This window comes from Cimex lectularius, unplaced genomic scaffold, assembly GCF_000648675.2.
Source record: "Cimex lectularius strain Harlan isolate CLEC.00 unplaced genomic scaffold, Clec_2.1 scaffold55, whole genome shotgun sequence".
Lineage (NCBI taxonomy): Eukaryota > Metazoa > Arthropoda > Insecta > Hemiptera > Cimicidae > Cimex > Cimex lectularius.
The window spans coordinates 1,519,601-1,540,553 of record NW_019392647.1 but is presented as its reverse complement, the minus strand read 5'-3'; the positions used below and the strand labels follow the sequence as shown (position 1 = coordinate 1,540,553).

At 35.6% G+C, this 20,953-nt stretch overlaps 4 protein-coding genes and 1 long non-coding RNA gene across 11 annotated transcripts; 2 read left to right on the top strand and 3 right to left on the bottom strand.

Moving 5' to 3' along the window:
• Nucleotides 1-1,250: 1,250 nt before the first annotated feature.
• Nucleotides 1,251-4,517, top strand: LOC106668175 (mitochondrial import inner membrane translocase subunit Tim10 B-like). Of its 5 annotated transcripts, none has more exons than XM_024230481.1 (5): nt 1,251-1,550; nt 1,624-1,806; nt 3,168-3,319; nt 3,383-3,478; nt 3,538-4,017. In XM_024230481.1, the coding sequence occupies exons 3-5, from the start codon at nt 3,296-3,298 to the stop codon at nt 3,682-3,684; spliced, it is 267 nt and encodes an 88-aa protein (XP_024086249.1). In that variant the 5' UTR covers nt 1,251-1,550; nt 1,624-1,806; nt 3,168-3,295; the 3' UTR covers nt 3,685-4,017. The 5 variants fall into 5 exon arrangements, with proteins under 5 accessions (XP_024086249.1, XP_024086250.1, XP_014252174.1 ...); XM_024230482.1 differs by having other exon boundaries at nt 1,526-1,927; nt 3,538-3,688; nt 3,769-4,221; XM_014396688.2 differs by having other exon boundaries at nt 1,526-1,927; nt 3,538-4,517.
• On the bottom strand, nt 2,077-3,156 carry LOC106668176. Its single transcript, XR_001340715.2, has 3 exons — nt 2,502-3,156; nt 2,293-2,437; nt 2,077-2,225 (listed from the first exon to the last, which is right to left on the bottom strand). It is a non-coding gene; the product is annotated as an uncharacterized LOC106668176 (long non-coding RNA).
• A 1,092-nt stretch (nt 4,518-5,609) lies between the features above and the next one.
• On the bottom strand, nt 5,610-6,509 carry LOC106668189 (28S ribosomal protein S10, mitochondrial). Its single transcript, XM_014396719.2, has 5 exons — nt 6,399-6,509; nt 6,253-6,339; nt 6,062-6,192; nt 5,800-6,001; nt 5,610-5,724 (listed from the first exon to the last, which is right to left on the bottom strand). Exons 1-5 carry the CDS (start codon nt 6,414-6,416, stop codon nt 5,677-5,679), a joined length of 486 nt encoding a protein of 161 aa, XP_014252205.1. The 5' UTR covers nt 6,417-6,509; the 3' UTR covers nt 5,610-5,676.
• A 339-nt stretch (nt 6,510-6,848) lies between these two features.
• Nucleotides 6,849-11,578, top strand: LOC106668190 (DNA-directed RNA polymerase III subunit RPC7-like). 2 transcript variants are annotated; one of them, XM_014396720.2, is made up of 4 exons: nt 6,849-7,015; nt 7,079-7,153; nt 10,773-11,258; nt 11,314-11,578. In XM_014396720.2, exons 3-4 carry the CDS (start codon nt 10,855-10,857, stop codon nt 11,519-11,521), a joined length of 612 nt encoding a protein of 203 aa, XP_014252206.2. In that variant the 5' UTR covers nt 6,849-7,015; nt 7,079-7,153; nt 10,773-10,854; the 3' UTR covers nt 11,522-11,578. The 2 variants fall into 2 exon arrangements, with proteins under 2 accessions (XP_014252206.2, XP_024086248.1); XM_024230480.1 differs by having other exon boundaries at nt 6,850-7,153.
• Nucleotides 11,579-12,931: 1,353 nt separating this feature from the next.
• LOC106668191 (NADPH-dependent diflavin oxidoreductase 1) lies at nt 12,932-20,898 on the bottom strand. Of its 2 annotated transcripts, none has more exons than XM_014396721.2 (11): nt 20,685-20,897; nt 16,559-16,741; nt 16,237-16,494; nt 14,854-14,980; nt 14,663-14,796; nt 14,475-14,601; nt 14,263-14,409; nt 13,852-13,959; nt 13,377-13,762; nt 13,192-13,320; nt 12,932-13,133 (listed from the first exon to the last, which is right to left on the bottom strand). In XM_014396721.2, the coding sequence occupies exons 1-11, from the start codon at nt 20,756-20,758 to the stop codon at nt 13,034-13,036; spliced, it is 1,773 nt and encodes a 590-aa protein (XP_014252207.1). In that variant the 5' UTR covers nt 20,759-20,897; the 3' UTR covers nt 12,932-13,033. The 2 variants fall into 2 exon arrangements, with proteins under 2 accessions (XP_014252207.1, XP_014252208.1); XM_014396722.2 differs by having other exon boundaries at nt 13,040-13,133; nt 13,192-13,237; nt 20,685-20,898.
• Nucleotides 20,899-20,953: the final 55 nt, after the last annotated feature.

Sequence of the window (20,953 nt, the reverse complement as noted above, 5' to 3'; positions counted from 1 at the left end):
CCGAAATTTTTCTAAAGCTTTCCTAGCAAACTGATCCTTTTACGAAAATGTCAAAGGTGGTATCGACCTCTCTCTGTAGTCGTTACTGGTAGAAGTGATTGGACCTGAAGGCATATCCTTGATTAAACGGTTAAAACAAATACCAACTACAGTGCCTTCATTAAACTTGCCGTTTCAAAATTTAAAAAAAGAAAATCAAACACGTATTTTTATTTGTCCAGTCAATTTATTTCGATTTGATACTAGGAAAAAGGTTTTGTCATGCCTACGACTTCTGGCGTAAATAATAAGCGGTGAAAATAAAGAGCTGGAAGGAAAGGAAGTGTCGAGAACTGCTCGAAGTTATATTCATTCGAAGTTCGCCAAGATTAAAATAATCGAGGTAACGCCAAATCAGGGTGAATATGTGAGTACGGTCGGTGTCGTTGAGTCTAGTTAGATAGAAGATTGCGTAAACGTTGCCTTTACAAACCAAAACTCCACCAAATCCCGTCGCTTCTGCTATATAGCTGAAAATATCGCTTGAAATGGTGCAGATGAAATCGGGGGTATACCTCTGTCGCAGTGTATTTTTGCAAGAATCTTCCTCTACCAGTGTTACATCGAATAACCTCAACGTCGTGATTAAATTTGCATACCAGGAGCGTTCTGTACCATTGACGCCGCCCCAACCGATGACCTGGCACAACGTTTTATTCCTGGTCAGCTCGTCCCAAGTGCTTTTAAACACATCCGCCTCCCCTGAGATGAAAGGTGCAACGTTCACAGAGGCACTTCTGAGGAAAGGCTTGTCCACTCCGGCCAGCGCGATGTCGTGGAGAATGCCGTAATTGTTGTCCCAGTGAAAGTCGAAATAGGGTTTGAAGTAAATTAATCTGCGCACTTGGTAATTTTTGTTCTTCACATCAACGATGGACAACACACCAGCCACGACTGACAATTTTCCCACGTGTTCTAATCCATGGACTAGGTCCTGTGCGCTGGCGATGAGTTTGTCCAACGTGACCAGACTTCCTAGAATCCTGTACTCCCCGACTATGCAAACGGCAAAAGGAAATTCGTTTTCTTTCGCCCTTCGTCCACTTTTGAGCTGGGCGGTGACGGTCAATGCTAACAGAAAAAAAGATAAAATCTGCAAAGTGCCCATTTCTTCATCCTTAAACTTACATCAAAGTAACGTCGTTCAATTTTTCACAATAAAACTACATATGTTCACCTAAAAAGTAACAAGATTTTTTGTTTTTTCATCAGCTTGATCTTTTAGTTACATGTATCGCTCGCAGACTCATTACACTCTACTCTTTATCAAATTTTCTACTCTTTTTATCTATTGTAGTGATCACCTCGTTGGAGCTCAAGATAAAACAGTTTGTGACTGACAGACAACGCACACACCAAACCGCTGTATCTAAAGGACTGAAATTTCGACAGTGCATTCCTATAATCTAAATATTGTTACAGTCCTAGTATTGGGACTTAGTCGGTCTTCGAAGAAATTTGAGATCGCCTATGTAAAAGCTTACATATGTCAATCTGTAGACATATTTCAGGTTGTTTTGCCCTGATGATGTCCTTAAAATATATCGAAAGCTTGGTATTGTAACTAAATTCTCTTTGATCCAGAGTGTTCATTCCTATAATGACATGGCCGCTAAGAATGGATTTTTTGATCGAATTCCATCCCTCAGGGGATCATAAGGACAACTTTTTACTTTGTATGGACCGAAGTGAACTGAACAAGAGAAGTATTTGACAAATGATGCATTATATTAGAAAGCCACATTAGCACGGAATCGCATTAGAAAGGTACATTAAAACAGAATTCCACTTGGACGAAGTCTCGGGTATATGCCTAGTCCTTGTATAAACTACCGCGTTCTTTACATAATACTTAATATAGTTCAGCAGCCTTCGGCGTTCTTTGCACGTAAGTTGGCACTATAATGATTTTATCTTCTATACAGACCGTGATTTGATCGTAGCCAAGCATCTTACCCATGTCAATTCCCTTAATCGATATTTGAAAACCAGGTCTTAAATCGTAATTCATGGATACCTATTTTTATAAAACAACACTTTTCCAGTTTCACTGTAATCATTGTGCCAAATTTTAATCTTCTTCTTATGTACAAAGGTCAAATAACTTGCTATGTCATTTTATGTTGGACAACGTTGGTTATCAGGATAGCGAATCCGCACGTTCATTACCTGCATTACAGAATTTGCTGGAATCCAAAATAAAATTGTTATATACAAACTAGGTATTGTACATTATGTAATGTACTACAATACAATTTTCTCGTTTGACATTGTAAGATCCTGACATCATAAAGAATCTTAAATGAGCAGGATGAGCCCCTGCTTCAAGCTCATTTGCTGCAACGTGGAAGGGGAGACCTTTGTTGAAACAGTGGTAGCTTCAGGTGTCATCACACAACTAAAATCAGACATAACTGTAACAAACACTTTACAAAACAATAATTTGACTTATTTGTACATACCGAGAACTGTGTGGCATCACGAAGTCATCCAATATTCAACCAAGCTTCCCAATAACAAGCCCTCAGGCAAAATATCCAAGCTCCCTGCAACGTCTCTAACCTTACCATCATATTAACTCAATATTCCGCCATCGGCCCTCTCACACTACACACTCACGATAACAAATACATTCACTCTCAACACGATAAATTGTTCATTTTTACCAAGTGATTAAAGAAGAGTTATGCACTCCAAATGTATAATTTTTTAAAAATGTTATCCTGCTATTTGAGAGCAACCTTGCAGTCCCATTTTTAAAATTTTTCCAAGTTCAACTGCTTGAACCTCAAATTCGAAGATTTTTTTAGGGAAAAATTTGGTTTTCTTACCCCCTGCTCCTTGTTTTATATTGGATTTTGGAGATTTATGAAGCTCCTCTTCTTAATTTTAGTATTCCAAAAATCTCTGGTTTCTATTTTGAAGTATTATACGACGTGGAATGAAGTCAAATAGTCCGTTTTTTTATGTCTTTCCACGATTTGAACTGTGGAAAGACATCTAAAAACAAAAAAGTACTATCTGGTTTCTACGTTTTTTTGTTTTATTTATTTATTTAAATTCTTCACATTTCATTTTGTCCTATAATCCTTAAAATTGTATTTTGAATTTGCTTTGATGTCATGCAGTTGCCGTCCCAACTGATTGAAAAGATGATAACCGTTGCATAACCTCCCTCTAAAATACCATGTTGATAAGGGTTCATACAGAAGGAAATTAGATTTTAGATGGTAGTTTCTTCTCAAACTATTCAATCATGTCGGATGTCCAAATTCGTCAGGTAGTTTATTTTTTAATTGCTCGTGAATTTGTACTTTTTTTGAAAAATTGTTTATTCTTTTAGATGAGAGATTTCTTAGACATATATAACAAAATATCAGAGAAATGTTTCAACCATTGCGTCTACACTATGGGCTACAGGGAGCTAACTGAAAAAGAAGTAAGAACATTTACAGAAAAAAAATTTGTAAGAGCATTGCAACTTGTTTTATTTTACAGAGCAGGTGTGTGGATTTATGTGCGACTAAATTTCTGTATGGAGGTCAGTCTATAATGAAGACGTATGTTGAGATTCAACCGCAGATTACCGAACGTAGGATTCAGGAGATGAATAAGATGATGGAAGATGCAGCAATGAAAAGTTAACAATGTCAGTCAGTATAGTCTGCTTAGTCGGCCTGCCAGGTGCAGGGAAGACCAAGCTCGCTTACAGTCTATACTCATTTCCAGACGCCCGTGTCACTGTCTTTGAGTATGATAGGGCTCTGAATTTCAAAGATTTCAAAGACGGAAGCTGGAAGGTGAAGCGCAAACGCTTTCTGGAGAGTGTGAGAAATGAGGTCAGAGCGGTTGACGAGCGTGTTTTGGTCATATTGGACGATAATTTTTTTTATAGAAGCATGCGCCACGAGTGTTTCCTGCTTGCCAGGGACCTGTCAGCATCGTTTTCTCAAATCCACTTGAACACTAGTGTAGTGCAGTGCCTTGAAAACAATTTAAAGCGGTGTTTTCCAGTTCCTACGGAAGTCGTGCTCAACATGAACTATATTTTTGAAAGGCCAGCGCCTGAAACTTACCCTTGGGAGTGTCATACATTAGAAACAGGCTTTCCTCCTAATTTTGAACAGATTGTGAATTTTATCAAATGCTGCTGGGACGACAAAGTTGAACCGATGGCAAAAACCATCAGCCAGCCCCAGCCACAAAATAAAATTCACTATGCTGACTTAGCTCTTAGAAAAATTGTCAGCAAGGTGCTTAAAAATTTAAAAAACCCTGTTCAAGGGAAGGAACTGGCTCTTAAAAAATCAGAGTTAATCAGGAAAATCAAAACTGGAGAAATTTGCCTCCCAGAAGCCAACAATGAAAACATAGTAGAAACTTATTTCTGTTTTTTTGAAAATTGTTTAAATACTTAGTTTGTACATCAAATGGTGAATAATTATGTTACATTAGATAATAAAATATTGTTGGACAAACGGTTCTCTTTTTCCTTCCCACAAAAGCTAGAAACTATTTTTTTTTTTTTTTTTTAATTGGTTTGAAAACACAAACTTAAAACAAATTCTATTAAATGATCATTCTGTTAAGATATACTTTTATTTACAATATTATGAGTAAATACAAAAGTAATGATTAAAAAAAGTATAAAAAAGAAAAAAATTACAATAGCCGAGGCCGTCTGTCAAGATTTCACATTCATTTATGAAAAGAAAAATTGAATACATCACGAAAATAATTATAATGACCAAACATTTAGCTTTAACTAGTATAAAAATAGAAAGTAAAATTCTTCTGCTAAAAATACAAACTAAAACAAAAGAAAATACATTACTTGATTTGTAATTAACATTTTCAACTAAAAAATCCCTGTAAAGTGAAGCTTCCTTTACGTAATTTATTAAATTTAGCCAATGGGTTTTCATTTAAAAGATTAACTACGGCTTTAAAAAAAAAATTCCTGTTGCTCTTAATTTTGGACAATGACACAAAAAGTCCTCATTTTCTTTCCTATTACATAAGAAGCAGAGGTGAATAAGGTAAGGTTTATTTTATTAAAACATAGGTCAAATTAAAATTGGTCTGAAAATAAACTTAAAACAAACAAAATGTATTAAATTATTTTGTAAAAATATAGGTCAAATTAAAATCTTTGTTCTGAGTTTTAATTCAAAGTAAATTCAAACTCAGAATTAACTTGTCTGTATTTTTTTTTTTTTAAATTATTATTAACTTAGACCTATTATTGTTGTTACATGGCTTTTAACACGTTCAATGCTGGCTGGAATCTCAATTTCACACTCCCAGGTGCAAATTTGATGCAAGACTACATTTAAGCTGTTATTTTTAATTTATATATTTGAGGGCTTATTAGTGCGTATTATATGGCATATTTAAGAATTTTTATTATTTTTTATTATTATATTTATTTATCATTCTAAAAAATCTATGCTCTAGTAATGACAAATTACAAGTTTATTAACCTGCACACTACGCACAGAAATCACTCTCAAGTTTCAATGTGAACAAACATCAGATTTTCAGGAGAAACGTTGAAAAAAAAGAAACAATTTAGGAACTATAAGTAAAAACATTTTATTTACATTTTAGACTATCAATTAATTAGCAAAATTGCGATTATTTTTCCATTGGTGTTAAGTGGGCAGGTTTGGGTTCAATTGCGACCTAAAACAAATTTAAATAATGCAACACACATCAGAATGCAGGCATAAATAAGCTACAGCTCAATTTTAAAACCACCTTTGACACTTTCATCGCAACTCCTTCAGGCAAGTTCCTCTGGACGTATTCGAGGTATGTGTCGCAGGTCGAGCCGGTCATCTTGTGGAGCTGGAGGAAAGTGAAATACGTCCTTACTTCGTACTGCACACGGCATTTCTTGTTGACGTGAATCGATCTGAGAAGCGTCAGCCTTTCATGGTTCGCCTTTCTCGGCGTCCACCTATACAGATTTTGAAACATTTCAAATACAAGAAAAAGCGTAATTTTACACCGAACTTACTGTTTTCCAAGTTCTATGCCCAAATGGGTGGCAGATTCGGTCAGAAACTTCGAATAACTTTTGAGCACTGCGGGGTCCAATCCCCTCATCTCGAGCTCGACTGTCTTGTACAAAGCATCAGGTTCTTCATTCTGCATATATCATTATTTATATTAAATCATAAAAAATACCAGTACAGTTTATATTTTCACCTGTGTCTGAACTTCAGTCGAGAAGGCTCTTGAGCCTAAAGTAACATTTTTTATTAGATGATCAAATTTGCCCAAGCTCTTGGCAAACTGTAAATATAAGAAAATAAATAAATTTTCAACAAAGATCGGCTAAACAGCGTACTTACTTTCAACAAAGTTGTCATGTTTTAATTGTTATAACTCGGGCATAGGGAGGTTTCTTAATTGTTACCTCCTACCAAGCTCGTCCCTTATATACTTTACCTACCCTGTAAGTCATAAAGCAAATTTCTTTTTCAAAAAATAACTAGAATTTAGATACTAGTTCTTTTTTTAACTCAAACGATTAATGGAGCTGCAAATGCGATATATCTAATGTAAAATAAGAATTACAAAAAAATTAATATCTTAGATTTGGCTCATTTAAAGATTTTTACGATGTATGTAAATAAAATGATTTATACATTTTTTCTTTTAATTGTGTATATTTTATTTACGTGTGCCTTACAATTGGTTTGGAATGGAATTTTTTGGAAGGAAGTAGTATTAAAGGGTCAAGGGAAAAGTTGGAACACCACAGACTGTCTTGGTACTTGGTAGGTAAACCACTTTGAAACCTCCTCCGTTACACCATGTGCGAGGATGTCCGAAGACTAGACATTCGTGCCGTGTTGTGATGTCCGTTTTCCACGACGAAATAGAAATCGAAGATTTCGAATACGACGAAGAGGAAGAAATCTACTATTATCCTTGTCCATGCGGTGATAGGTTCCAGATAACCAAGGTACACTGAAGGCGAATTGATATACCACTAGACACCATTTACAACGGTGGTACTCACTTTCAGGATGAACTGCTCGCCGGAGAAGAAGTCGCAACGTGTCCGAGCTGCTCCCTGATCATAAAAGTCATATACGATATCGTAAGTCAACTTTTTTTTTAAATCCTAAACATAAATATTTACTAATTCATATATGTATATAATAGTCATAATTGACCGTATTCATTTTAATTTAATTAATTATACTGTTTACCTAAGGTTTTGGTTGAGGTGAAAAAAGCTAGTGTCACGATACAAACCTACGACCTTCGGCTCAATATGCCACTGCTCTAACCAGCTATGGGTCGATAAAGCAGAACAAGTAACAAAAAGAAAAGAACTCACAAAAATGCAGAGACTTCCGTGCATTCTGTATAACGAACAACGGGAGCAATGAGAACATGTCTCACAGTTGGTACGGTAAAGATACTGGTATTAATCCCCCAACACCACATGATAATGAAGATAGCACAGAAAACTATTATTAGTATCAGTAAAGAGAAACCTCCAGTAGGAATAAAACTAAAATGAAGAGATAGCGACAAAATAATAATCGATCGTCTGATACTTATGGCTCTGAGAGACAACATGAACAGTATGTTTGAAATTTAATCAAAATTTCCAAATAAACCTAGGTACCAAAAAAGAATGGGTACGAGAGGAAAACACCTCCTAAGAACAGCCCCATCTTTTGGTACGCAGATGGATCTAGAACAAAAGAAGGTACATATTCGGTCCTGGAGCCAAATACTCTGAACCCATGTTAAAATACACCATATCTTCTAAGCAATTGTCATTGAACTCAATTCAACTCGACTTAAGGGAATAAAAGCAATAACATAGTTATCATGTCAGATAGCCAAGCAGCCATCAAAGCACTAAGCTCAAAGATGGTGTTGAACTGAAAAACCAAATTAGACATATTAGGTACGCAGAACAAAGTCAGCTGCTAGGTCCCAGGACACATGGGTGTAGAAGGCAACGAGAAAGTGGACACCTTTGTAAGGAAAGGGGCTGCTATACCGCTGATAGGACCTGAGCCCTGTATCTCAGACAGAAGGATAAAAAGAAAATGATGGAACAATGGAATTCACTCATTGGACACAAAGAATCCAAGAACCTCTTAACAAATTTCAGAAGGAAACAAGTGACAGAATGTATCAAAAGAAGAAGGAAAAAACTGTGAATCCTAACAGCAAACTAAATGGACATTTAAAGATTGGTAATCCAAGATGGCATATGCAGATTCTGCAAAGAGGAGACACCAACACACCTACTAACAAATTGTGGTGCTTGCCCGCAGAAGGAAGTGTTTTGGGATGTATAATTTAACCGTTGAAGAAATTCAACCACTGAAACCAGGCCTACTAGTCAAGTTCCTAGATGAAGTAGGACTCACCGGTGTGCTAAAGGCACAGAATGGGGAATACAATAGCTCTTAAAGGGCGCAGTATATTACACCCTGACTAATAAATCTGTCACGAACTGTTCTCGATTCAACAAGACGGGCCCAACTCTGAATCCTTTTTATGAGAAACAGAGCCCCAGAGGTTTTGATCGAACCTGAATACAGCTGATCAGGTGCCTTTTTAAAATAAAATTTAATTAAAGTTTAAAAACAATTTATTAAACACACAAGAAAATAATAATTAAAACCAATACATTTCCTTTTAAATTTTAAACAAACAATTGAAAATTTTTATAAATTTAAATAAACAGTAATTTCCTACAAAGCGTCTGCCAGACCATTTAGAACAAGGGTGGATATGTACTCACTATTTCCAGTCAATTCGCAGTGGACCGAAGCGCTCTATTTTAGGGAGTACTTTTGAGGATCGCACACTTCTCTTGTCTCTCATCTACACGGAATCTTGTTCACCTTTCCGACTCGACTGTCTCTTCCCTATTCTCTTTTATTTTTTTACTCTAGGCCTAATCATGAAATCTAAATCATAACATTGTAACTTTGAAATCAATTGAAATGTGACACATCTACATCTACCACTTGAGCTACCATGACTTAGATCCACTCAGACACCAACTCCTCATCTCAGCCTACAACCTTTCAAATTTTAACTCTTTTTGCCATTTTTCAAATGTGTAATCAGGATTCTATTCTCAGTGACTTAAGAAGTGGCCACAGGGATCTGTTAGTGAAGTGATTACTTCTTTACTTATTACATTAATACATGTATGTTTAGTGGTCATAAATGGCTGTATTACTTATTTAAATTGATTATTCTTTTTATCTAAGGTCTTAATTCAGATGAAAAAGTTAGTGTCACAAGCAGGATTCGAACCCACAACCTTTAGGGCATAATCAATTAGACGTATTGTTGGTAAGGGGTAACATTGTGTTCACAGAGAACCGTTGACGTTTTTCTAAATCTGCATATTCTCTATATTCCCAAATTTGCATAACATGCCAAGTTCTATTAAAGCCTAATTTGGCTAGATTTATTTGTACCATCAAATTTATCATGAAATTTAAATGTCAATGAGACCCCCAAATATTTATGTTTCAACTATTTCTAAAATTTTTAAATTTCCATCTTTGGTTTGGTCGTAAATTACATTTATTGATTTTAAATATTATAATTTTTGATTTAGCAGTATTCATTTTAAGTTTCTAATAGTCACAATACATTTCTAAATCTTCGATCATTTTTTTAACATCAAATAATAATACCACATCATCAGCATACATAATAGTTTAATGTAGAAAGGTTCTATGGTATCTAACATATCGTATTGCTTGCACATTGCTCCATGGGTACGAGAGTGTTGCACCGAATGTTTATTCAAGGTGATTAAAGATCGCTTCAAGTTGCATCACGATCACATTGTTCCACTGGGCACCGCACCTAAAGGTGCGTTTACATCTACTTTTCTCTGGAAATATATGTCGAGCGCCAGATGGAAAATCAGTTTGATTGTTTACATACTGATAGAAATTTATATCGTGGATATGTATTCAACAGTTCCCAAAATTGGGTGTCCTCTGATTACATTCTGTCATTGTACTGTGGCTGCTGTTGACCTATTGTTCTCTAAATCCTTTGGTTTACTGGTCTTTACTTTTATTTCTAAAATAGCAGTTTGGATTTTTTTTCCTTCAATACAAAACAGAAATTAGTAGTCCCCAGTGATGCAAGAATTATATTAAGAAATGTAAAAAAAAAAATGCTTGACTGAATTGGATAGGATTTTGGATTTATATAAATTAAGGATGGTTTGTAGGGTGATTTATATAAATTAGAAACACAAATCTGCACATGTATGTACATATATATTCACAGGTGCAGAGTTGTTTATACAACTTTTCGTAATTCGCTGTAATTTCAGCTTTTGTAATTTACATTTGCCACATTACATTGTCAAGGACTGTAAGATTCACAAAACAAACCTTTGAAATTATTAAATTCACTAATTTCGTGGTCCGCTTGACCAATTATGTTACCAAAAATGGCAAAAAAAAGGGAAAACTCAAAAGGTAGGGTTGAGATAGGAAGTTGGTGTCCGAGTGGATTGAGGTCACGATAGCTTAAGTGGTAGAGCAGTGGCGTATCAAGCCGAAGATCGTGGGTTCGAATCCCACTCGTGCCATTGACTTTTTTCATCTCAATTAAAAACATTAATTCTTTGAAATTATTTTTGATTTAGTGATAACTAATATCAAATAAAGTAATAATTGCTTATACAGGGTATTTTTGTTTGCTAGGAGAAATTTACAGAGGAGCAAGAATCTGTTAATATTAAAAAAGAGCCTGAGAGGTTGAAGTGTACAAGTTAAGGTCTATGAAATGGCAGGAAGGGGAAGAGGAAGAGCTGCACTTTCTTTTAACGTCGAGTCGCTCGGTATCTCGCCAGGAGAGCAACTGCCCGGCCCTGTTCTTCAACCGCCGCCGACATACCCACCCCTTGAGTTTCACCCGACTCCGCTTTTACCTTCATTGGCGCACATGCAGCGTTTGAAATATAAAAATGACTATTTGTCTTTTTACTCAAGATTGAAGGTTGAATGCGGTGAGAAGGAGGTAGGTGCAGCTTCAAAGCGTAAATACACAGGTGTGTCTGCGAAGAATCAGAAGTCGATTCAGTTGGATTACCAATGGGAGAGATTTCCAATGGAACTCAGACCTGCACAGTATAAGAAACGCATGATCCAAGCTGCTACATCCGCCAAGCAAACGAACATAGAAGAAATGTAAGTATTGTTAAACTAAACTCTTTTATATTTTAAACAATTTTTGTTTTTACAGATTGGCTCAACTAGAAAAGGCAGAAGGTGTAGTTAAAATCGAGAAGCCAGAACAAGAGGAAAACGAAGAGAATTTACAAGAAGACGAAGAATTAGAAGACTCAGACAATGAGATGGACGGTGGAACGGATTACAATCAAAACTATTTTGATAATGGTGAAGGCTACCTAGACGAAGATGACGATGTTGATGATGGGCCTGTTTACTAGAGTTAAAGAAGATGTTTTATTTATAATTAAATAATAAATTATTATTTTTATCAATAATTCTTTTTTTTATTCCTCAGCATAATTTTTTATCAAACTTGGTTAGCTTTCAAGTAATAAATTCTCGGGAAACCACCATGTTAATTGAGCGCCACTCTATTTTATCTGGGGAAAATAGTGAACCTCTTCGGAGAAGTAGAGGCAAAATAAAAATACTATAAAATAAAAATAAATTAATTAAAAAAATGCACTTGAATGCCAAGAACTCAGATTATAAGTGACTGTTCACTTTTTATCCTTACTGACCCCAACCCCTCCACACCAGGTCCGTCGTCACGAGACTGCTCTAGTTACTGCATTTATACTTTAATTGTAAAGCCTTTTAGCGATCTCAAAGTGGGATGTGTGTATGTGGGCTACACCCACATCCCACCAACAATGAGAGGCTCAACATTGCCCAGAAAGTGCTCTCAGGCCCACAAACCACCCCTGGAAGCAGAGAAGGACCTCACCAGAGAACCTTGTCTCATCCGTTCTAGCTCCTATTCAGATGTAGATCGATGTTCTGGAATGGGAAATGACAGTTTTACACAGCAAAAAAAAATTGTTTGCCTCCTCTCTCATCTCTCACATGCCTTGCTTAATCCTGTCCACATGGTCCTCTCCACCTTAGCTCTCATCAAGGCATCCGACCCCACTGGATGAGTTCCATCAATGTCGCTAGGTAGAAGGTCGGCAACAGCCCCGGCATATTATAAGATTGCTTTTGAAAACAAAAACTTTTTTTCCCAACCCCTAATGTTAAAATTACTATTTTTCTAATTTTGGGGAAGAATGATCCCATAAATTCAAGGAGATGAACAATCACTTTCACTCCATGCCTTCACGAAGCTACAAATAAAGCTAATAATATAGACTTGTTGCAAAGTTAATTGTATGACTTTTTTTCAGGAAAAATATTTTAATCAAATAATGTATATAAATTATTAGGATCTAAATAGTGATTAATATGCAATAAAAACACTTTTTTTCAGTAGGAAGTTTGCTTACATTGAAAGATGTGTAGAATATATTTATTCTGAAGATGAAGTTCTCTACTTGAAACTTTTTCTATTTTAGTTAATTAAGGGTTTTAATTGAGATAAAAAAAAGTCAGCGTCACGAGCGGGTTTCAGCTAGATACGCCACTGCTCTACCACTTGATCCATCGTGACTTTGATCCACCTGGACCCCAACTTCCCATCTCAACCCCACCTTTTGATGAATTTTCCCTCCTTTTCGCCATTTTTCAAATGTTATGTAATCTATTTGACTCGATATTTGATTGAATGGTATTAATTGGTCAAACGGACAACGAAAACTAGTGAATTTTTCTGTTTTGTTAGAGAAGAAAGCTGTAAAAAATTACAAGAATGAAGAATTCTTTGAAAAGTTTAATAATTTTTACAGACTATTACAAATTTTTGTTGCACAATGGTAGTAATTATCACAGACAGTTAATTGCTTTTGAACACATTAGCTCCAAGTTTCGCTCTGGAATCTTTTACTCATCTCCATCTCAGAGATATATTTTTCGATCTCTTGCTTACTGAGCCCACTCTCCTTTTTAAGACACCTGAGAGAGAATAAAATAATTAATTTGTTTTATATTGTTAAATTATTATATTTCTTACTTTATTAAAGAAGCTCGCACAGCTTGAGGCATGTTGTTGGCACTTCCTGCGACAAAAAAGTAGCCATTGTTTTTATAAATAGCATTGTATATAACATTAGAATTTCTTTCTAATAAATGTTGGACATAACTGTAAAAAAAAATGTTTAGTTAAAACTTTTTTTTTTTAATAAGAAATGATAATACATTTTATGTGGCTGATCTCTTGAAAATGCCGTAAAAAGGGTTATCTCAGGCCGAGAGAGATCATTTTCAAAGTGAAAATCTGCTTTCATGTTTCGGCATCCAAAGAACAAAATCAGCTCGCGTTGGTTTTTCTGCAAGTTCTTCAAGAGAGCCAGATCCGTGAGGATGAAGCTTCGGAATGGAGCGATTCCCGTACCTGGGCCGACCATTACGACTGGAGTGTCACTATCGACTGGAAATGCCAACGAACCTTTACGAATCGCAATTTCCATTTGATAACCTTTGTACAGCGATGAGAGCCAGGTTGAGCACAGTCCGACACGTGGGGCGACTAATTTTGTTTTATATCGAACCACCGCTACCAAAAGCTGAAGATCGTTGTCAGCCTATAAAAATATTCCTTGAATTTGTTTGCTTATAATCTCGGCAATATTTGTGATTTTACTGTCATCGGTGATTATCACCAACCACTTACAATTGGGGACGAGGCTATTGAAAAATGTCTTGGACGAATCGGCTGAAGCATTTCAAACAAATGTTTTAAACTTATGTCCTTCATGACATGTGGGAAATCACGTAAAACCTAAAATTAAAAAAACAATTGAAACTAAATAATTAATTTTTTCAATTAATTATTCTTTTTATGTAAGGTCTTGGTTGGGTTGGGAAAGTTAGTATTAAAAAAAGCGCCACTGCTCGCGATAGCTCAAGAGTTAGAGCAGCAGTGTATTGAGCCGAAGGTCGTGGGTTCGAATCCCACTCATGACGCTAACTTTTTCAACTCAATTAAGACCTTAGATAAAAAGAATTATTAATTGAAAGAATTAATTTGGTCAATTAGACCAGTAAACATAAACATTTAAATATTTTTTTAAGAATAAAATACCTCTAGTACAGTTCTTCTGGGTCGGTAGCAATAGTTGAAAAGTTCCTCTTGCCCTTCAGTCGAACTAAGCTCCAAAAGCTTATCCCTTTCTAATTCATTGTCTGTTACTTGGGCCATCACTTGGAACATATACCTCCTTGGACTGCACTTTAAACAAATTTAAAAAACAAACTATTTTAAACAAAATGTATAAAATATTTTAAAAAACCTACGTTCAAATCCCAGAACTTTTTTGTACATTCATAAAGTGTGAACGGATGTTGTAAGGCTTCAGGAACCGGCATTTCTGAGTAGACATTTTCAAGTTTGATGACTGTATCACCAAAGAGTTTTTCTTCTCTGAAATTTCAATATTTATATATATACATATTTTTAATTCGTATTTGTGACAAAGCTAGACCTATTCGGGCTAGATAAAAGTGATAGGAATTTTTCAACGTTTTCCACCGAGTTTTCAGGCATGACAATAGCCACATCTCCAGGATAGTATTCCAAATTGGGCTCTAAAGATTTGAATTTGATCAGCCGCACATCCTAAACACAAACATTTCTCTAAAATATAAATTATTAATGACTGAAAAGTAAACTCACTTGGAAGTGCTCTTTCGGAGTAGTACGTTCGTTTGAAATAAGTTGGACCTGGTATTTTTTACCACCAGAGCCGAAATTGATTTTAATAGGGTTGCTTTCCATTTCTTGACATATTTCTGCATTCCACCTGCATCAAATTTAAAAACAAAATTTACTTTCGTGTATTTTCAATAATACTTAACACTAAATAATAATAAATATGCATTTTTATATTAGATAAATTGTCCAACGAATACTTTTTCATTCTTTTCAAACTGTGATCTGTTTGTTTACTTCTGTGTAAAATGGGGCTTTTTAAGACAAAATTTGGTCACAATGCCTATATACCAAGGTATGTGAATACTACAGTCTACTTTATATGGTCTGCATTTTATTTACACCTGTGGTCAATCTCACCCAATACGATATTGATGGTTAAGTATTGTGGTCTTGTCTATGGGATAATTAACCTGTAACTTGATCATCTAAGGTCATCCTGATTCATCTATTTTCACTCGTTTTTTTCTATCACTCATCTTTAGAATATTTTACAGGAGGACTTGACGTCCAACTACCTTTGGGCGTCCTGAACAAGAGATCAAACCACTTTACAATAATTTTTATATTAATCTAAATTAAAATTTCTTTCTTTTTCTTTTTAAACTAAGAATCACTAGTGTGGCAAATACAATCCCAACCATACAGCCACCCCAACCCCTAATATTCAAAAGGTGCAGGCAACAAATTATGGTGAATCTGTAGGAAAGTGTCTTTCACTTTGTGGATCTAGATAATTATTATAAGGAGTTATTTAAATTTGATTTAGATTATAAGGACAAGCCAGATTAGACAATTGACAAGATTGAAACTCACTTTCGATCATTCTTTAGTAACACATAAAGCTTTTTATCAAATTCCTTTTATATAGTCAAATAGTGGGTGGACTGGACGAGGATGTAATAAAGATAAATAGAATAAGGCTCAAAACATCTCCTTGGAGGACTCAGGATAAAATTGCTCTTGACGTTGAGATACTCAGTTATACTTTACATTTTGATAAATCAGCTTTATCAAAGTAAAATATTTATTTATTTTTGTTTTAAAGGTATGTGATCATATCACCATTTATCCATTGAAAGTGCCCAATTATAAGTACATAATGTTTGAATTTATTGCCTTAACTGTTGAGCCTAGCAGCACCTTTTTTACACAAGTATAGTTTTCTTGTGATATCCTGTGGAAGTCTTGGGGTGCAGGTGTTTAAAACAAAGCCCTTTTTTAAATACGTCAAGTTTGATGCAGGGAAGCTAGATTTGGAACACCTAAATCGTGACCACCAATGCCCTCATGTTATGTATAGTTTAAAAAGAAGAATACAGCATTTATACATTCATTTATACTCACCTCAGTATTAAATCAGGTGAGCTGCTAAGTCTGGTCATCCTGCTGATATTATTCTGGTAACCATCTGATGTGAGTACTTCCCAGAGGTTGTTGATCCACGGGACGAGCACTGCGTCCTGGCCCAGATCGTGCTGGTCATCAGCCAGCCCGATCGGACAAAGCGGCTTGGCCGACAAGCCCTTCAAGCGCTTTGCGAGTCTCTTTGCGACAACGTTAAAGTAAACGAAAGACGAGTCACCAAGACCCAGAACCCCAAACCTGTTAATTGTAATTGTAACTTGTAATTTAACAAGTTTTATTTTATCTAGATGCAATCATTCACCTCAAATTTAATAAAGAATTGCTGGGTAAGTTTTTTCTCAAAAGGAATCTCCAAGATTTTTTCATGTTGAAAGGCGTGTCTCCCTGACCTGTTGTTGACACAACGAATATCGCTATTTTCTCATATATAAGATTGCTTATTGTGTAATCATCCATCGCTTTAATGCTCGCATCAATCCCCAATCTATAAATAATTTTGAATAATAATTAATAAATCAATAGATAAAAAATATTTTATACTATAGCTCATTTTTACAAATAAACATAGTGTTATTTATAAATTTTAACAGTTTCTGGCTTATTATTGAGAGGTTGCATCAAGGCATTTCAGTTTTGGTGCTTTATTTCATTACCACTACAATTAAAATTGTACTGTACTTTTTAATTTACTAATTGTAAATTGGACAACACGACACATAATAATGGCACAATTACGCAGAAAACAAACACTTTGAGCCCTGAAGATGATCTCAATAAAGATAGAAACGTTGGCATGATAAAGAAAATGTTTTTCTAAAACCTATGTCACACCAGACTGCACATCACGATTTCTGAATAATTATCGACTAATGGTCACAACTCACCACACATAGGACTTACATTTAAACGTACAACACACCTGCTGCATCCTGGGATCATTGCATTCCTGGGGACATTGCTGCCTCAATGGGAGATCAGCTGTGAAGAAAAAAAGGGTAAAAGTAAGGAAGCAAACGTCCTTCCCTGTGTGACGCCGGCTAAAATGTGATAAATAAAAGTAGAACACCTTGGTGTTTGCAAGTATCAGTTTACGTAGGTGGAATTTAAAAATAAGGAAACCCTGAGCTATCAACAACCCTTCATGCGTTCATTTTTACGGACCGACAATTTCTTACTCTCAGCCTACATTGACTAACGGTCATGAAACACCACACATTATAAAGAATACGGTAAGCTGTTCAAAATGCTCTAAGGTTGGTTACGACGAAAGAACATTGTCAGCTCAACTTTTAGCTTCAACTGTTCATGTGTGTTCATCCTGTATGTTGAAATACACGCAAAGAAAGAATTGGACAATCGTAGTTTGTTATTTATTTCAAACTATATGCATTTTTATTGTTCTATTAAAAAGTGTTACACAACAGCGATTGGATTTCGTCTTGTGAAACAGAATCCCATTCTTCAACAAGAGAGGTTTGAAGCTGTTCAACAATTTTTGGAGGTGTCCTATAAGTGTTCTGTAGAATTCATGATAGAAGAACATGCTGGCCAATTCATTGTGGTAATGTTACAGTCGAAACCTCACTTAGGTGACCAGCCAGTCAGTGGCAAAGGGGGTGGGTTAATGGATAAGAAAAAAATGTAAACGAAAGGAATAAATGTTGGGCGCAAGGCGTCCTCCTTTTGTAATCGAAGAGAAACAAAGGAGGAAGCAACAAAATTAATAATAATGTAATGCGGTTCGGACGGGTAGGAGCTTGTTTGAGGGAGGAAAGGGGAATAATTATATGAAAAAAATATAGACAAAGAAACAGGCGAAGAAAGAGTGAGGGAACTAAATTTTTCTTTTATGAAGATAGATTTCTTTTATAAAGAAACAAAAAGGGAAGGGAAAAAAAGAGAGAAAGAGAGGGCAAAGGAAAAAATATATGGCCCCAAATTGAATTAGATCCTGGACAATTGAGAGATAGCACCCCTATCCACCCTGCTACCGTGGACTGCTGGTCAATACCCTTCCGTTCGTTCTGAGGTAGCGCAAGTCCTTAAAAATTATTCAAAATACATAGCACTAATAATAATGGTAAAATAGACTACTAACAGATCCCTTCATACAATTTATTTACACAAAAAAAAACTCCATATTTCTACAGTGAACAGAACGATAAACTAAAAGAAATGAACTTAATACTAATGTCCTTACTTTAAAAAAATATTAACAATCAAAAGAAAAGGTACCTCTTATAACTAAAACATAAAATAGTTTAATTAGCTCGGATTGATAACAACAGTGCGTATACACATTCTACCACAGTTTCTTTATTCCTATACCGATATCGATCTATGTTGAAGCCCGAGGATTTCAAGCCAGGCCTGACCACCACTACACACACACTTAGCTGCAGATGACGTATTTTTTTCTTTTCCCGAGGAAAATTTCCAGTGAGATTGATTCTGTCCATGTCCCCACACCGACCTGACCAAACTCGTCTTTCTCCTCTCCTCCTCTCGAATCCTTCCCCTCGTGGCCTTATTGTCACCTCAGCTCCATTCCCAACAACAAACCGCTATTTTAGCCTTTTTTGTGTATAAACAAAAGGGTAACAGTAACCCCTTACTTACTTACTCGGTGCGACAGTCCTTAGAGCAGGACCTGGACCTCCTAAATAAGTTTTTCACATTCGTTTCGGTCTTCGGCCTTGAGAATGTAGGGATGAAAAAGTACCAGAAAAACTGTTCAAAATATTTTGATCAGTTGACCTTGGTAGCCTGTGGAACGTTGCCAACTCAACTTTCAGATTTAACTGAGCTTCTTGTATGATGAAATATTACGCAGTTGTACTGGACGTTCTGATATACCGGAAGAACATCATCAACTAAACTTTCAGCATCAACTGCTCATCCTGTGTGATGAGATATTATCTAATGTTCTTGTACTATGTAATATAACAAAGCATAAATGAGCAATAGTGATATCACAACTCCTATAATAATAATAATTAGTCAAACTGCTCAATAATGATTTGGTTTCAGTAGCTTGTGAAACTAGAGACCATGAGAACATTGTCTGCTTAACTTTCAGATTCAATTTTCATCCTGGATGATGAAATTTTACCTAGTTGTACTAGACATAAACATTGCTCCTTTTAAAAAAATCATCATTATTTATGCCTAGCTATTAAGGAAAATACATGAAAACATGTGTCTGATTTTTGTCTTTAAGTGTATTGCCCATTATAAAGTGTTGTACTGGAAATAAAAATTGGCCCTTTTACAATAGTCTTATCATTTTTAGCATGTAGGGAAGAAAAAGTACAAGACAAACCGTTCAAAATATTTTGATCAGATGATCTTGGTAACCTGTGGAACTAGGGAAACATCACCTAAATTTTTCATCTTCGACTGTTCATCGTATATGTTCAAATATTACTCAGCTGTACTAGACATAAAAATTGTTCCTTTAACAATTATTTTATCATTTTAAGCATATAGGGAGGAAAGCAATGAATTTATGATTATAAAGAACATGTTAAGCTGTCTAAAATGTTCTGCTCAGTTGAATTCGGTAGCCTGTGGAACTAGGGAAACATTTTCATCTAAGTTTTCATCTTCAACTGTTCATCCTGTATGTTGAAATATTACCCAGTTGTACTATACATTCCGATATACTAGAAGAGCATCATCAAACTAAACTTTCAACTGCACGTCCAATACGATTAAGTATGTTAACATTATAGTTGCTCAATGATTCGTTTGGGTAGCCTGTGAGGCTAGACACGAGAAGAATGCCGGCGCAACTTTCCGCTTCAACTTATACTGAGGGTAACATTACCCAGAAGTATTTACATAATACAAGGAAGTAGACTGGGCGCTATTCAACTCTTAATCTAATCCTACTGGCCTTAAAATCCTACTACTATCATGTGAATATCAATTAACAATAAACTTTATGTGTGGTGATTAGTGACCGTTAATCGATAATTATTCAGAAATCGTGAGATGCAGACTGGGGTGATGTAGGTTTCAGAAAAACATTTTCGTTATCGTGCCAACGTTTCGATCTTTATTGAGATCATCTTCAGGGCCTGGGATTTACAAACATAAACTTTATCCATGTGTCAGACTAGAAGACCGCTTGACTTTCTGCTGTACCTGATTGTCTTAAGCAAAACAAAGAAGCTCTACAAGCTGTTTTAGAAAAAAAATGCTTTTTACAATGTTTTGAGTAGTCAGTATAACAATGTTCATATTAAAAACAACAAAAATTCAAATTGTTGTGTTGTTCTGGCTGCCCTCTTGTACTCCAGACTAGCAGAACTTTGTCTTAAGAACTTAAAGCTGCTTATACTTTTTTTTTACTTTAAAGAAGCAACCCCTGTAAGTTTGGTTAATGTCCGTTTTCCGCCTTAGTTATGAAAATGACAACTTACAGTTTTGACTCGCGCCAGATCCTTTCTGCAACGTCCTGCGCCGTCCCAGTCTCGCTCCCGTACAGTATTATCATTGTTTAATGTTTTGTCAATGTGAGAATTTTAAAATTGAAATTTCACTTATCAAATTTTGCTTTATTTATGACCTGGAGTGGTGGGGTGTCAGACTGTCAGCGGCGAATGGACGGTGATAACGTTGCCACGTGATTCTAATGTGGCCTCAAACTTCAAAGTTGCATCAGAGCACCAAAAGATGAAGTTTGCCCTCG